General features: G+C 40.3%; 1 protein-coding gene across 7 annotated transcripts in view; it reads right to left on the bottom strand.

Moving 5' to 3' along the window:
* The window catches only part of wdr19 (WD repeat domain 19), a 164,002-nt gene that overhangs the window by 128,078 nt on the left and 18,212 nt on the right, over positions 1-17,712 (bottom strand). For 6 of the 7 annotated variants that reach the window (XR_011960181.1, XM_072567762.1, XM_072567805.1 and 3 more), the window contains 4 exons: positions 14,823-14,888; positions 14,388-14,513; positions 8,388-8,503; positions 4,405-4,520 (listed from right to left, as the gene is read on the bottom strand). Coding sequence is in view for 6 of the 7 variants with exons in the window: in XM_072567762.1 (XP_072423863.1) it covers positions 4,405-4,520; positions 8,388-8,503; positions 14,388-14,513; positions 14,823-14,888 (424 nt within the window). In the remaining variant the exon portion in view is untranslated. The remainder of the gene's footprint in view (positions 1-4,404; positions 4,521-8,387; positions 8,504-14,387; positions 14,514-14,822; positions 14,889-17,712) is intronic. The other variant, XM_072567791.1, reaches the window with a different exon arrangement.

The following is a 17,712-nucleotide window of genomic DNA, read 5'->3' as shown; positions in this document are numbered from 1 at the left end:
TCTACAGGAATGGTGCCAGAAGACTGAAGGAAAGCAAATTAGGTTAGATTAGTTACAGTGTGGAAACAGGCCCTTCGGCCCAACAAGTCCAGATCGACCCGCCAAAGCGCAACCCACCCAGACCCATTCTCCTACATTTACCCCTTCACCTAACACTACAGGCAATTTAGCTTGGCCAATTCACCTAACCTGCACATCTTTGGACTGTGGGAGGAAACCGGACCACCCGGAGGAAACCCATGCAGACACTGGGAGAATGTGCAAACTCCACACAGTTAGTCGCCTGAGGCGGGAATTGTACCCAGGTCTCTGGCGCTGTGAGGCAGCAGTGCTAACCACTGTGCCACCGTGGTTGTCCTTTTGTTCAAAAAGGGGAGTAGAAACAACCCTGGTAATTATAGATCAGCGAGCCTTACTTTGGTTGTGGGCAAAATGTTGGAAAAAGTTATGAGATAGGATTTATAATAATTTAAAAAGGAATAAGTTGATTAGGGATAGTCAACACGGTTTTGTGAGGGATAGGTCGTGCCTCACAAACCTTATTGAGTTCTTTGAGAAGCTGACCAAACACATGGACGAGGGTAAAGCAGTTGATGTGGTGTACATGGATTTCAGGAAGGGGTTTGATAAGGATCCTCATGGTAGGCTATTGCACAAAATACGGAGGCATGGGATTGAGGGTAATTTAGCGGTTTGGATCAGAAATTGGCTAGCTGAAAAAGGACATGATTTGGAGATGCCGGTGTTGGACTGGGGTGTACAAAGTTAAAAATCACACAACACCAGGTTATAGTCCAACTGGTTTAATTGGAAGCTTTTGGAGCGACTATCACCTGATGAAGGTGTTGTGTGATTTTTAACTTTGAAAGCAGACATAGGGTCATGGTTGATGGGAAATGTTCATCCTGGAGTTCAGTTACTAGCGGTGTACTGCAAGGATATGCTTTGGGACCACTGCTGTTTGTCATTTTTATAAAGGACCTAGATGAGGGCTTAGAAGGATGGGGTAGTTAATTTATGGATGACACTAAGGTTGGTAGAATTGTGGATAGTGCCAAGGGATGTTTTGGTTACAGAGGGACATAGATAAGCCACAGAGCTGGGCTGAGAGGCGGCAAATGGATTTTAATGTGGAAAAGTGTGAGAAGATTCACTTTGGTAGGAGCAACAGGAATAAAGAGTCCTGGGCTAATGGTAATATTCTCAGTAGTGGTAGATGAACAGAGAGATCTCGGTGTCCATGTACATAGATCTCTGAAAGTTGCCACCCAGTTTGATAGGGTTGTTAAGAAGGCATACAGTGTGTTAGCTTTTATTAGTAGAGGGATTGAGTCTCAGAGCCATGTGGCCATGCTGCAGCTGTACAAAACTCTAGAGCGGCCGCACTTGGAGTATTGCGTACAGTTCTGGTCACCACATTATAGAAAAGATGTGGAAGCTTTGGAAAGGGTTCAGAGGAGATTTATTAAGATGTTGTTTGGTATGGAGGGAAGGAAGGACTTACAAGGAAAGGCTCAGGGACTTGAAGCTGTTTTCATGAGAGAGAAGAAGGTTGAGAGGTGACTTAATTGAGACATAGAAGATAATCAGAGGGTTAGATAGGTTGGACAGTGAGAGCCTTGATCCTCGGACGGAGATGGCTAGCAAGAGGGGACATAGCTTTAAATTGAGGGGTGATGATATAGGACAGATGTCAGAGGTAGTTTCTTTACTCAGAGTAGAAGGGGCATGGAATAGCCTGCCTGCAGCAGTCATACACTCGCCAACCTTAAGGGTTTTTAAATGGTCATTGGATAGACATATGGATGAAAATGGAAGAGTGTAGGTTAGATGGGCTTCAGATCAGTTTCTCAGGTCGGCACAACCTTGAAGGCCTAAGGGCCTGTACAGCGCTATAATGGTCTATGTTCTCCATGATAATTTCTTCGGTGTCTGCTTCTAAGGGACCAATGTTTACTTTAGCTACTCTTCTTTTTTATACAGCTGTAAAACTCCTAAAAAAATTTTTTATTGCTTGCTAGTTTATTTTTTCCCTTTTTATCAAGTCTTTGTTGGTGTCCTTTGCTATTTCTAAAACACTCCAAACTCTCAGATTTACTACTATTGTTTGCAACATAAGCCAATTCACTAAATGTTACACAAACATTTCAAAGACTAATTTTAGAGACAACCTTTGTCAAGTGGCAATCATACATGATGATTGAAGTCTCTCACAATTACTACATTGCTTTTTAAACAAAAACAAGCTTCAGTAATTTCTTATTTAATGCTCAGTTCAATAGTAAAAATATTGTAAGAGCTTTTTTCTGACCCATGCTATCAATAATCTTAGTCCACACTGATTCTACTTCATGATCTTGTGTCATCCTTGACTATCAAGGTTAACCCCTCTTCTTTTGCCACTCTGCATGATTTTTTGAAATACTGTGCATCCTGGAATATTTATTTTCCCAATCATGATCATCATATAACCATATCTCTGAAAAGGTCCTTTGATGTGAATCATTTCTTTCCATTTGTGCCATCAGTTTATCGGGGTCTGATTAACCACACCTGGCAATCTTGGTGAAGACTATGCCCATGGGACTTGGGTTGGGTGGGAGCAGCTTTCAGAAGAGGATTGAGTAGTTAAAGTGTCACTGGAGATATGAAGTGGAACTCTGCCCAAGGGAGGCAGAGTTTTGAAGGACTTGTGGTGCATGTGCTGTTATGTGTACTAAGGGAACAGCCAATACATCCATGAGAATTATTCTTATTGCATAACTTATTTGAAGTTTAATTTGTAGTTTTTATTGAAAATAATTTGCCTATTATTCAAGTTTAAGATGTTGGTTTTGGCTTGCTTGTTAAAGTACGAGTTATAAAATGTGAAATCCTGGCCATTAGGCTCTTCCGATAAGGTTGTTTGATAAATGTATTTTTTTAAGATATTGGTCACCATGGGGATCATAACAGTATTGATACTAGATGTGTTTTTATTACCATATGAAACATGAAGTGAACAAAGCATACACCAAATTACTCCATCAAAGCCCCTAATAATTGTTAACATTAAGTATACCTCTGAGAGAACCATCTCAACTTGTCTGGTCCCCACATCACTTTAGAGTGGACATTATGCCTGGTACCTTGCCATTTTAGATAAATAGTTGAAAGCTTATGCCAGGAAATGATAACCAAAATCAATATACAAGGCAAAAACATCAAAAACTAAAAATCTAACCATACATGACAGACTTTCACATGAAATTTGTGAAAGTTATTACGTAATGACAGAAGGCTATTTTGATATATTTTAACGTGACTTGGAAGAGAACTTGCAAATGCTGGTGCTCCCATGTATCTTTTGCCCTTGTCCTTGTAGGTGATATGGTAATGGATTTGGAAGATTCTATCTAAGAAGTGTTAGTGAATTTCTGTAGTGCACTTTGTAGACAGTACACACTGCGGCTACTGAACATTAGAGGGAGTGAAAGTTTGGGAGTGCGATGCCAAACAATGCTTTGTCCAGATAGTTTCAAGCTTCTTGAATGCTGTTAGGAAATATTCCATCACACCCGACTTTTGCCTTATAGATAGTGGACGGGGTTTAGGGAGTCAGGACACAAATTACTTGCTGCAGTATTCATAGCCTCTGACCTGCCCTTGTAGCCACAGTATATTTTGTATGTGTGTACATATTTTATACATATATATGGCTAGTCCAGTTGAGTTTCTGATCAATGGTAACCCCTAGGATATTGATAGTGTGATTTAGTGATGATAATGCCAAGAGTTAGCTTCACTCTTTTTGAAGGCGGTCACTGCCTCACATCTGTGGGGCATGAATGTTCCCTGCCACTTGTCAGCCCAAACCGAGGTATCGTCCAGGTTTTGCTGAATTCAGAAATGAAGTGCTTCAGTATCAAAGGAGTCATGAATGGTGCTGAACATTACTCCAACAATAGCAAAAATCCCCACCTCAGACCTTATGGAGGGAAGGTTATTGATGAAGCAGCTGAAAATGATTGAGCCTGGGACATTACCCTGAGGCACTCCAGACTCTAGAAATGCAAAGTTAATGTTCAGACGTGTGTCAAAATTCATCTGAACAGGTTGATGTAAAAAAAATACATATACCCTGAGGGACACCTGTAGTCGCGTCATGGAAGTCAGTTATCTCAGCTTCGAGAACCACCACCACCTTCCTGTGTGGCAAAACCAACTCCAAGGTGTGGAGTGTTGCACTGCACCACCACCACCACCACCACCACCACCACCATCTCTCCCACTCCCTTTTAGCTTTTAAAGTATACTTTTAGCTTTTCTAATTTGGATTATTTTAGTGTCATTTAGCCTATTTTAAATGATCACCAGAAATTAAATGATGTCAATTGGCAAAGTCTGGAATGTTCTCTTACTCACCTGTCTGATTGTATCTCCCTCTTGGTTGCTGACAGTGATCGTCTTGTCTTCACTACCCAGTGCAAGCAGGTTCTGGGAACTCCAGCAACCACAAGTAATCCGTTTTGTATGCTTCCCTGAGATGTTGGTGAGGAAGGAGAAGTAAAAGATTAATTCTTGCTGGAATGAATACAAGACACCACTCAGTGAAAGAGTGGTTTTACACACTATCATATCACCTTTGGTACATCTAAATTGCCCAGACTAATGATTGTAAGGGTTGACAGAGCAGGACTGGGCCACAAGGTACCAATTGTCAGCATCATGCTAATTAAAGAAATCCAGGAAAATAAAATGGAACATGAAAAAATGCTCCCTTTATGAGGGAACAATACTGAAACCTGCATTTCCCAAGCCACTGGGACTGTAAAAATCAAACAGATGAAGTCAATATTCAGAGTACATATTCCTCCTTTTCCTGGTCTCATCCTGACCTTATCATTCACAGCTTTGCAGCTCTCAAGGTAGAAGCATTTGAGGAACTCACAAATGGCATAGGAAGTTACAACCATGTTATAAAATGAACAAATCACTGGATTGACAGCACTTAAACATGACATGGATTTTACAGCATACTCACTGAATTGCTACTCCACAAATTAGGTATTGTAACTTTAGGATTAATTGTTTGCCTTGTTGTAATTTCTTTTACTTATTTGTTCAAGTGCATGTGGTCTTCGTTGACCAAGCTATCATTTATTTCCCAAACATAACTGCTTGGGAGAAATTGGAGCGATCGGCCTTCTTATAGCACTGCAGTACTTCGGGTGCAGAGATACATAACATGGTGTTAGAAAGGGAGTTCCATGTTTTGATCCTGCGGCAGTTAAGGAACAGTGATATAATTCCAATACAGCCAGATGTGTAACTTGCAAGGGATGTGCAGGTGCTGACATCCCCATGCATATGCTGCTCTGGTCTTTCTAGGTTACAGAGTTTGCAGGTTTGGAAGGTGCTTTGAAAGTGGCCTTGCTGAGTTACTGCAACATACCTTGTAGATGGTACACAGTACTGCCACAGTGCAGCAGTGATGAAGGGAGTGAATGTTGAAGACAGAGGATAGGGTGTCATTCAAGCAGGATGGTATATCCCAGATGATGTCAAACGTTTTGAATGTTGGTGAGCTGCACCCATTCAGGCAACTAGGGAGTATTTTATTACATACCTGCCTTGTTGATGGTGGATAGGCATTGGGAAGACAGGGTGTGACATACTCTGTAGGATTCCTCGCCTCTGACTTGCTCTCATAGCCACAGAATTTGTACGGCTAGACTAGTTCAGTTTCTGGTAAATAGTAACTCCCAGAATGTTGACAGTGGGGGTTCAGTGATGATAATTTGATTGAATGCCAAAGGATAATTGCTAGATTGTCTCTTGTTGGAGGTGGCCAATATCTGGCACTTGGTCATTGTGAATGTTATCAGCCACCAATCAATCCAAGCTTGTATATTATTCAGATATTGCTGCACTTGCGCATGGACTGTTACAGTATCTGAAGACTTGACGATAGTGCTGAACATTATGCAATTATCAGCGAATATCCCCACCTGACATCATGGTAGAAGGAAGTTCAGGGCACTACCCTGAGGTTCACCTGCCATGATGTTCTTAGATGGACCTCAAACAACCAAAACCATCTCTTCAAGCTCAAAAAGGTTTTTACCTTGCTCCACATTTGCCCCCAGGAAATTGACCATATTGCTAGGTTGTGGGTATTGTGCTTTGTTGTATGAATGCTGTAGCACCAAAATAACTAGGCTAGGGGCATCTCTCATGCTGCAGCACAAGTCTCTAGTCTTTATGCAAGAATGTTGTCAGGCCCCATAGCTTTTAATGTATCCTGTGTCTTGATATCAGATGGAATAAACGGAATTGTTTAAAGACTGGCAACCGTGATGCCTGGGATGTCAGGAGTCTGAGATGGGTCATCCACTCTCACCTCTAAGTTAAAAATTGTTCAGCACTATTCATGACTCAGGCACTTGAAGCAGTCCATTTTCAAACACAACAAGATCTAGACAATATCCAAGTCTGGGCTGACAAGTGACAAGTGATACTCTCAGCACACAAACGCTAAGCAATGTCCATCTCCAATAAGAGATCATCTAAACATGGTCCCTTCACATTTAATGGTGTTACCAACACCAACTTTCCCCACTATCAACATTCTGAGGTTTACCATTGATCAAAAACTCAACTGGACTCACCAAATAAATAGTGTCTACAAGCATCTCAGGTCAGAGTCAAGGAATTCTGTGGCAAGTAAATCACCTCTTAACTTCCCACAGCCTGCCCATTACCTACAAGGTCAGGCAGCACTTGCTCCTTGGTTGCTGCCTTACTAGTTATGGTTTTCCAGCACCACACTCTTTGACTCTGATCTCCAGCATCTGCAGTCCTCACTTTCTCCGACTTTCTACAAGGCACAAGTCAGGTGATGGAATACTTCTCACTTGTCTGGAATGCAGCTCCAACAACACTCAAGTGGCTTGACACCAACCAGGACAAAGCAGCCCGTTTGATTGGCACCACATCCACAAACATCTACTCCCTCCACCAGCCATGCTCAATAGTAGTAATTTGTACTATCTACAACATCTACTGCAGAAAATTGTCGAAGATGCTTAGACAGCACCTTCCAAACCCATGACCACATCCATCAAGAAGGACAAAGGCAGGAAATGCATGAGAAAACTGCCACCTTCAAGTTCCCCTCCAAGCTACTCAACAACCTGATTTGGAAACATATGGTCATTCCTTCATTATTGTAGGCTCAAAGCCCTGGAATTCCCTCCCCAAGGGCATTGTGGATCTACTTACAGCACATCTATTGCAGAGGTCAAGAGGCAGCTCATCACCAGCTTCTCAAAGTCAGCAAGGGATGGGCAATGCATGCTGGCTAATCAGCGACCCCCATGTGCCACAAGTGAATTAAAACAATAAGCTTCAACCTAGCATATGCAAAATGTGCTGGGATTCCCCCATCATTAAGGATGGAAATATTTACCAATCAAAAGAAGAGAACAAATCCTAGAAATGTGTAATTATGGTCTTATCACATATACTACCCCAAATTGGAAATATAATGCGGTTCTTATCTTTTTGGGATGAGGTTCCAGGATTAAACATAAGTTTAATTCTCCATTGCAATTTCAGGCTTGTTATTGTTGGGAACTAGAAATTTTCCTTACACTGATACTTCAAAATGATGCACCAATGTGCTGCCTGAAACATGCCAAAAATGAAAATCAGTAAGAGATAATTTCCTGTTCCATCCTAAACACATCTAGCTTCTGTTTCATGGAAACGATTGAGAGAATTTGGAAGAAAAATAGAGCGTAAAACACTTCTGATTTGATCTTTGATGATTACTGCTCTGACATGGAGCTTCATATTTCAAAAGCACAAATTAGAAACTTGGCCCATAATGACTGGAAAATCTCACAAGCAAGTTGGCTCGTTGGAGGATATACAGCAGTTCTGCCTGATGAAAACCAGGAAGTTCAACTTAAAATTTTAAACAATTCTCAGCCAAGGTTAAGTTTGCAATTCAGAAGTTAGTTAGTTCTCAGTACACCAAAGACTTAACCCAATTACATGACAAAGGGAATTTTATGTTAAAGGGTTCACACATTCAAATGAACCTTGATTATCTGAAGGGAATGGGCGGAGAGTATTTTGTTCACTTAATCAAATGCTGGATAATCAAGTGCTAGATAACAGTTAGCCAAGCATTGGGACATTGCAATCTTCTTTGGATAATCTGAAATTCTGTTAATCAAATGCTGGATAATAGAGGTTTCCTCTGTATAAATGACATTTCAGAATTTTGATAGGAAATGTGTTAGTAACATGAAACGTTGCTTCAGACTAATTGTTTTTAGAGCTTTCAAAATACAATGGATCTAAAGAAAAGCACACCAAGGTAAGTGATGCTTACTCACCGAGAACTGGAACTTTGCGAGAGGTCTGTAAACTATAAACAAGCAGATTTCCTTTGGTTGTTCCAACAGCAAGCAATGATCCTGCTTTTGACCACATCAGAAATGACATCTGATCCCTGATAAAAACACATTGCAAGCATGAATTATTAAGTTGGGTTGGTGAGGGTGAGAGCAAGGGGTGTTATTAAAGTATTTGTAAATTCACATATTGAGAACATCCTTAGTATTCTGAAAAGGAATCATTAACTGAACGTTAATTCTATTTCCCTCTCCTTAGAGGCAGCCAGATCTGCTGAGTTTCAGACTTTCAGCATCCGCAGTATCTTGTTTGGACTTAAATATCCTCTACTTGTAAAGTGCTTACTTTTACGCTTAGACAAACAGAATGATATACTCTTGCAGTTGTTGAAATAGCTACAATAAGTAGTTTCCCAGATACAAAAAAGAACTCCAGAGAAAAAAATGCAACTATGTTTGCGCTTCAATAGGTGAAATTGATAACATTTTTGCTTAAAGAGTGTTGGTTCAAACATGCCTACAGCACTTTTTGTCTTTCATGGGATCTGAATGGTAGTAAATCCTTGCAGAAAATCAATCCACTTAATGCTGTTATTTTTATGTTGTTGATAAAGTAGTGTCAGCATAATCGTTTATTGTTACTCGTTTCACTTGAACATTGCTTGGCAGTCTTCCAGTTCTGTTCTGCTCACATGACCTTTCCATCAGCACTTCTGCTCTCTCCTTCAGCCCCTCTTCACCCACCCCACTGCCCTCAGTTTCTGGCATCCTTGCTTTCTGTCATGGCTCCTGGTCTTCTCCTATCTGCTACCCAAGTCTTGCAACTTGCAACCCCCTAATGCACCCTGCCCATGATCCTCGTATCTCATTACTCCCTGGGCTTTGCCTACGCCAAAAACCAGCATTGCTTTCCACCTTGATCTGATCCCTGGCCTCATCGCCCAGCACATCTTTAGATTAGGTCCTGGGCCACTTCCTGCACTGACTAACTACTGCCACTAGATGGAGCCTGGTCAATGTAAATAGATTGAATGGTGAGTATGTTTTAAAATTGCATTTCAGCAGTTAGTTAGTTCTCAGTACACCAAAGACTTAACCCAATTACATGACAAAGGGAATTTTATGTTAAAGGGTTCACACATTCAAATGAACCTTGATTATCTGAAGGGCATGGGCGGGGAGTATTTTGTTCAGTTAATCAAATGCTGGATAATCGAATGCCAGATAACATAGTTAGCCAAGCATCGGAAACTTGCAATCTTGTTTGGATAATCTGAAATTCTGTTAATCAAATGCTGGATAATAGCGGTTCCTCTGTATAAATGACATTTCAGAATTTTGATAGGAAATGTGTTAGTATCATGATACATTGCTTCAGACTAATTGTTTTTAGAGGTTTCAAAATACAATGGGTCTAAAGAAAAGCACACCAAGGTAAGTGATGCTTACTCACCGAGAACTGGAACTTTGCATACCTGTACTTTTTTTTTAAAGATTAGTGATGAATTTTATCTTTAAAGATATTTTAGCTAGGAACACATGGTTCCGCATTTGTTAGGTACTCGACTTGAGCTTTACCCTGTTTCTTTCCAAATGATAAATATCCCAAGGAAACTGATTAGATCTTTAACATTTATATCTATGGAAATCTCTGATGCATTTAAAGTTATTTCACTTAAAAGTTGTGATTTTCAGGAACTACAACTTCAGTGAGGACTTACTGCAACTGGTTAGGCCAGCATTTATTGCTTATTTCTTATTGCCCCAGTGAAGGTGATGGTGAGCCACCTTCTTGAACCATTGCAGTCTTAGGGAGTGTAGGGGCACCCACAGTGCTGTAAGAAAAAGAATAGAACAACAATACAGTTCCAAGTCAGGCCAATGACTAGCTTTGAGGAGAACCTACAAGTGGTGGTGTACCCATGTACCTGCTACCCTTGTCCTTCTGGATGGTACTGATTGCGGGTTGGCACCTTGGCAAGTTACTGAAGTGCATCTGGAGATGATACACAGAGCTGCCACTGTGAATCAATGGTGGAGGCAGCAAATGATTAAGGTAGTTGTTGAGGTGCCGATCAATGGACTGTTCTGTTATGGATGGTTTCAACTTCTTGCATTAATTGGAGCTATACTCATCTAGGCAACTGGGGTGACTCCTGACTTGTACTTTGCAGATAGTGGACTGTTATTGGGGAGTCAGGACATGAATTACTCACTGCATAATATCCAGTCTCCTGAGCCACTCTTGTTGCTAAACTCCTTACTTAGACAATCCAGTTCAAGTTATGGTCAATGTTAAACTCTCAGATGCTGATAGTGGGGGATTCAGTCATGATAATGGTGCTGAAGATCGGGGGAGATGGTTAGATTCTCTCTCTTGTTAAGAGATGCCATTGCATGGTACCTGTTTGACACAATGGGGGAGGTAGTGATGTACTGGTAAGTCACTGGACTAATAACCCAGAACCTCACCTTAATATTCTGGTGACATGGGTTAGAATTCCATCACAGCAGATGGTGAAATCTGAGTTCATTAAAATATCTGGATTAAACAGTTAGCTCATTAGTAACCACTTAATGACTGTTGGTTGCCATGAAAACACTTCTGATTCACTAATGTGCTTTAGGGAAGGGTATCTGCAATTCTTGCCTGGTCTAATATACAGGTGACTCCAGATCCACAGCAACATGGTTGACTGTTAACAATCCTCTGGGCAATAAATCCTGACAGCTAGATTGTATTGTAATGGCACCCTCCATTATTTTTCTGAGAGCAGACTAATGATGGGGTAGATGCAGGATTGGGTTTGTCCTGCTTTTTGTGGGCAGTACATACAGATAATTTTCCTGTTTGACAGGTAAATGTCAATGTTATAGCTGTAGCTGACAAGGGGCATGGCCAGTTCAGGAGGTCAAGTAGTCAGTGGAAAGTAATGCTGGTCCTAAGTTGCTGTCTAGGTCCACCAGTCTTGCCCTCAGTCATTTCTTGATATCACCTGGAGTAAAATAACTGACTTTAGACTGACATCTGTGATGTGAATTTTTTTCTTGAGAAGGCCTGGGATCATCCACTTGACAATTCTGAATGAATATATTTGCAAATGCTTCAGGCGAAACAGAGGACTGCAGATGCTGGAGATCAGAGTCAAGATTAGAGTGGTGCTGGAAAAGCACAGCAGGTTAGGCAGCATCAGAGGAGCAGGAAAATTGAGGGAAACGAGGCAACTGGTGAAATCCTCATTGACGCCCTGGGGGTGAAGGATCCCGAGGCGGAAGATGAGGCGTTCTTCCTCCAGGCGTCGAGTGGTGAGGGAGTGGCGGTGGAGGCGGCCCAGGACCTGCATGTCCTCGGCAGAGTGGGAGGGGGAGTTGAAATGTTCGGCTATGGGGCGGAGGTTGATTGGTGTGGGTGTCGCGGAGATGTTCCTTAAAGCGCTTTGCGAGAAGGTGTCCAGTCTCCCCCATGTAAAGGAGACCGCACTAGGAGCAATGGATGCAATAAATAACATGTGTGGAAGTGCAGGTGAAACTTTGGTGGATGTGGAAGGCTCCTTTGGGGCTTTGGATGGAGGTGAGGGAGGTGGTGTGGGCACAGGGTTTGCAATTCCTGCGGTGGCAGGGGAAGGTGTCAGGAGGGGAGGATGAGTGGGGGGCATGGACCTGACCAGGTAGTCACTGAGGGAACGGTCTTTACGGAAAGTGGAGAGGGGTGGGGAGAGAAATATATCCCAGGTGGTGGGATCCATTTGTAGGTGGCAGAGATGTTGGCTAACTAAGCTACAGCTAGTCACAAAAAGCAGGTATAATCTGGTCAGGTCTACTAAGCCCACACGTTGTCATCAAAAGACTACCCGAGAGCTAGCCAAGGAAAACATTGTGCTGGAGCTTTTCCTTCACACGTGAAATAACTAAGTAAAAGTAGGAATTGTTCAATAAAGATTGAGTGTTGACTTTGATTTATATATTTGTGTTTGTTCTGTTGAGTACTGAACTTTGTCATACTCACTATCATTCTAGAACCTGAACTTAAAAAGGTATTTTCTCTTTAAAATTATTTGTTTAATTGTCTACTACCATTCACGACTGAGCAAGCAAGACTGCAAATGCTTTTTATCAGATCTGTTTTTGTGGGATTACTTGGCTCTGTCTGCAGTGTGCTGCTTCTGCTGTTTAACATGCACATAGTCCTTTGTTGTAGTTTCACCTGGTTGACATACTTCTTTTTACAGCTCCGCATGTTCTGAAGAAAAGCCATATTGACTCAAAATGTTAACTCTTGCCTCTCTCTCGCCATAGATTCTGCCATTCCTATGGAGGTTCTTTTGTATTCTGTCTTCATTTATATTATATCCTGCTCCTCGGATGATGCCTGACCTGCTGTTCTTTTCCAGCAACACACTCTCGACTCTGCTCCCAAGCATCTGCAGACTTCATTTTCTCCCTGTCTTCATTTATATGCCTGGTGTTGTTACCGGCACGCCCTACTGCACTCCATATCTTGCAATTCCTGACCAACCAGTATTCTGGATGTATTTTCTTCACAAGGACTTGCAATTCAAAATGGCTGTTGACAGTTATCTTCCCAGGGGCACTAAGAGAGAACATTAAATGCCTTATCATTAATGCTCCCACTCCGTAAGTGGGAAGAAAATGTATTTCTTGTTTGCATATTCTATACAAGAGAGATTGCATTATCACAAGAATTATTAAAACTCTGTAAAACACAATAGCAAATACTGTATACTCCAGAGCCAATCATCATGTTCTGAAAAATGAAAATAAGTTTCTGATGTTTCACGGCGTAAGTTCTAGTAGAGTACAAAATGTCATGACCAATACATTAGCCTGTTCCATTAAACTACACTAATATGAACTCTTAAAAATTAATATGATTCAACACTGACTTTACTGATATTAAACTTGTTATGCCAGAAGTAAATTCCTAGCAATTTCAGGAAATTCATTTCAGGAAAAGTGGCTGGTAAACTACATTAACTGTAATAAATCTGTTCAAGTCTGCCATACTTAAAAGGAATATTCACCTGAGACATTATTTAATGATAAAGGCTATAGTTCTATTTTATTAACAATAAGAGATTAAATACATCATTGGATAGAAATTCAACAACATAATTTCTTTATCACAAGGACTGGTAGAATAACTTTTTGTTTGATATATTTATTTAGCATCCAGATGAGCCCTTGGCAAAGACAGAAATCTTAAAAATAACATTCCTGGTTCATATAAAAATGAGGCAGTCAGTTAGTTAAAAAAGATAAAACAAAGAACAGTATAGCACAGCAGAGGCTCTTTGGCCCTTGATGTTTTGCCGACCTTTTATCCTAATCTAAGATCAATCTAACCTACATACCCTACATTTTACAATCATCCATGTGCCTACCCAAGAGTCCCTAATGTATCTGACTCTACTACCACTGTTGGCAGTGCATTCCATGCACCCACCACTGTCTGTGTAAAGAACCTACCTCTGACATCTCCCCTAAACCTTTATCCAATCACCTTAAAATTATGCCCCCTCATGGTAGCCATTTCCGCCCCTGGGAAAAAGGTTTTGGCTATCCACATATCTAATGCCTCTCATCATCTTGTACATCTCTATCAGGTCACTTCCCATCCTTCTTCCCTTCAATGAGAAAAGCCCTAGCTCCCTCTACCTTTCTTCATATGACATGCCCTCCAGTGCAGGCAGCAGCCTGGTAAGTCTCCTCTTCACCCTCTAAAGCTTCCACATCCTTCCTATGAGGCGACCAGAACTGAACACAATATTCCAAGGGCTCTATAGAGCTGCAGCATAACCTCACAGCTCTTAAACTCAATCCCTCTGCTAATGAAAGCCAACTCACCATGCGCCTTCTTAACAACCCTATCATCTTGGGTGGCAACTTTGAGGGATCTATGGACATGGACCCAAAGATGTTACATGAAAGAATAATTGTGTAAGTCTGTAACTGTTAGCTCACCTCATACCACTGTCCAACTGTGTAGTTTTATGTGTGTTTGCATCCCATAAGTAAATGGCATTTGATTTATCAGAAATCACAGCCAAGGCATCTCCATCTTTATCCCAGTCCATAGAAACACAAATTCTAGAAAACACATAATAACAAAATAAAAACCCAGGTTTACTCTTGTAATTTTAGCTTTATAATTTTTGATTCTTTTTCTCAGAAGTCATCTGTTAAACTTTTCAATTATAAAACTTTTGTATTTATTTACCCAATTGATCAATAAATGCATAAATTATTTTGTAAACATCTTGCTAGAATGCTTACAAAGTAGACCACCACGAGTAGTCAAATTTGAAGGAAAAATTTAAAAAGGTAATTGCAATAAATTAAATTGCGCATTTTACGACTTGATAACTGGGCATGTAGAATACTTCTTTTTCTTCATACCCTGGTAGGTTAATTTCATTTCTTTTATGTCCATGTCGATCAAAGATTTTCACTGTATGGTCAGACCTAAGGCAAACCAACAAGACTCCAGTCAACTTTAAAGCAATAATGTGCAATTTCTTAACAAAATTAAATTAATAAGGAACAATTACAGGCTAATTGTATTTAATCGTCAGATGACTTATGCATCTTTGCTATTACTTTTATTTCTACAACAATAGTAAAATAAAAAATAATGGGGGGTATTGCATTTTATTTCTGCTGTTAATCAATTAAAGGATATAGTTGCATTGTTACGACATAGGGTTAATCCTTCTGCTAATTTAAACCAGACACACAAAAGCTCACCTTCTGCTGTAATCTGTTTAATTGAGTGGCAAAGAGCTATCCCAAATTTCACGTTTATTAAGTCCAAAAGAGAATATTAAACAACAACTATTTACAACGCCTTTCTCTTAAAAAGATCTATCTTTACCTCCCACTCGACAATACTGGTCTGATATGTTCCCTCTTAAATTTAGAGCAAATCAATTTTCAAACCCTGTTGTCGTCTTCGGATGTAGAACTTTCTCTGTAGATTCCTCTAGGTTGTCTTCGGTCTTCTGCTGCACAACTTACTTATTGACAAGTGCCTTTCAGGGAGCTATTCTGTTGGTGCTTGGCTGCTCTTTGCTGTTCTCCTAACTGTTCAAAATACCCGATTTTATATACCCCAAAACATCAGACCAACTCATTGGTTTGATGTCATCCAAAACAGTATCTGGGGTATAATTTAAACTGATTTGTTGAATTTGAATTTGTTGTGTACCATGGCAATGTAGCTCCAGCTACTTGTTTCACAACCAAATATTACATTTGTAAACTTTGTAGCACACTGTGCCAGCCAGGCATTTCAGCTTCCTAAAAGGTAGAGTACACATCTACAACTCCATAACAGTATAAAAGCAATGAATGCTGGTTATGAAGCAATCCATTTCTTAAAAACATCAAGATATGGGAAATAGACAGGAAAATGGCCCTAGTGTTGCTGGCATTTGATGGATGGCAATTGCTAGGTATTTCTTCTTGGTTTCAAAAGAAAATATTAGGAAAGTAGCTATAAACAATCTTCTAACAAGTATAGAAGGCACGGTAAGTAAGTTTACAGACGACACCGAAATTGGTAGCATAGTAGATAGTAAAGAAGGTTTTCTAAAATTACAAAGGTATTTTGACCAAATAGGTCAATGGTCTGAAAAATGACAGATGGAGTTCAACCTGGATAAGTACATGAACAGGAAAGGTTTGGAGGGATATTGGCCAGGAGCAGGCAGGTAGAACTAGTTTAGTTTGGCATTATGTTTGGCATGGACTGAAGGGTCTGTTTCCCTGCTATATGACTCTAAATCTCCAAGTTGAACCTGAATACAGGAGAACATACTGCAGATTTGGAATGCAGTGGCAATCATGGTCTCTTCAGCTGATTTGAAATTGCATTAATGCACTTCTTGTAATGAAGGCCATTCATGATATTCTTTTAAATTAACATACTGGGAAGAGTCCAGAGGTGACATCCATGGTGATGACCTTACCCAGAGTCTAGGTGGCAGTGATAAAATCAATGGTTTGAACCAATATACATTCAATTATAGAAAACATAAAATGACAAGACTAATTTGAACACAGTGCTATCTCAATAGTTTCTTTTCTATCTTTATTTTTTTCAATAGAAGATTGAAATTTGTTAGCCTGTTATTTCTTGAAAGGACCTGTGCTAAAGTTACAAACAGACAAAAAAATTCTCACAAAAAGACTAGCAGATCTTGAAATGCTTTTTTTTTGTAGGCCTCTTCCTACAACAATCAACAAGAAACTAAAGAGCAAGTGTGTTGGGAGATATTAGATAGCTGTGAGAGCAGTAGGGTTATAAGAGTATAGGACTTTAATTTTCCAAACATTGACTGGGACTGCCATTGCGTTAAGGGCTTGGATGAGGAGGAAATTGTTAAGTGTGTTCAAGAAAATATACTTCATCAATATGTAGATGTACCTACTAGAGAAGGAGCAAAACTTGACCACCTCTTGGGAAACAAGGCAGATTAAGTGACTGAAGTGTTAGTGGGGGAAGCACTTTCGGACCAGTGATCATAATTCCACCAGTTTTAAAATAATTATGAAAAAGGATAGGCCATGTATAAAAGTTAAAGTTCTAAACTGGAGTAAGGCTGATTTTCTTGGTGAGATAACATGAGTTCAGAAGCAGTTTGTTCCTTCTATAGTGTAGGGTAAGGCTGGTAGGAGAAGGGAACAATGATGAATAAAACTATTGAGCTCTGGGCAAGAATAAAAAAGTGATATATGGTAGGTAGAGACAACTGGGATCAAGTGAATCTCTTCAAGAGTATAATGGGTGTAAGGGCATTAAGAGGGAAATTGGGAGGGCAAAAAAGGGATATGAGATAGCCTTGGCGGATAAGGTTACAGAGAACCCAAAGAGATTCTCCAAGAACATTAAAAGCAAGAGTAACAATGGAGAGAATAGGGCCCTTAATGATTACTGAAGTCATCTTTGTGTGGAAGCACAAGAAATGGGAGAGATACTAAACAAATATTTTGTATCAGTATTTACTGTGAAAACAGAAACAGAGGCTAAGGAACTCTGGGAAATAAATACTGATGTCTTGAAAACAGTCTACATTACAGAAGAGGTGGTCTGGAGGTCTCAAAAAAAAGATGGATAAATCTCCAGGACACTGTGGGAGGCCAAGGAAGAAATTTTGGGGCCCCTAGCAGAGATATTTGTACCAACTACAGTTGCGGGTGAAGTGCCAGCAGACTGGAGGGTGGCTAATATTGTGCCTTTATTTAAGAAAGGCTGGAAGGGGAAGCCTAGGAACAATAGGTTAAAGAG

This window comes from Chiloscyllium punctatum, chromosome 1 (genome assembly GCF_047496795.1).
Source record: "Chiloscyllium punctatum isolate Juve2018m chromosome 1, sChiPun1.3, whole genome shotgun sequence".
NCBI lineage: Eukaryota > Metazoa > Chordata > Chondrichthyes > Orectolobiformes > Hemiscylliidae > Chiloscyllium > Chiloscyllium punctatum.
Note: the sequence above shows the minus strand (reverse complement) of the source record. Positions and strands in the feature narration are given on the sequence as shown.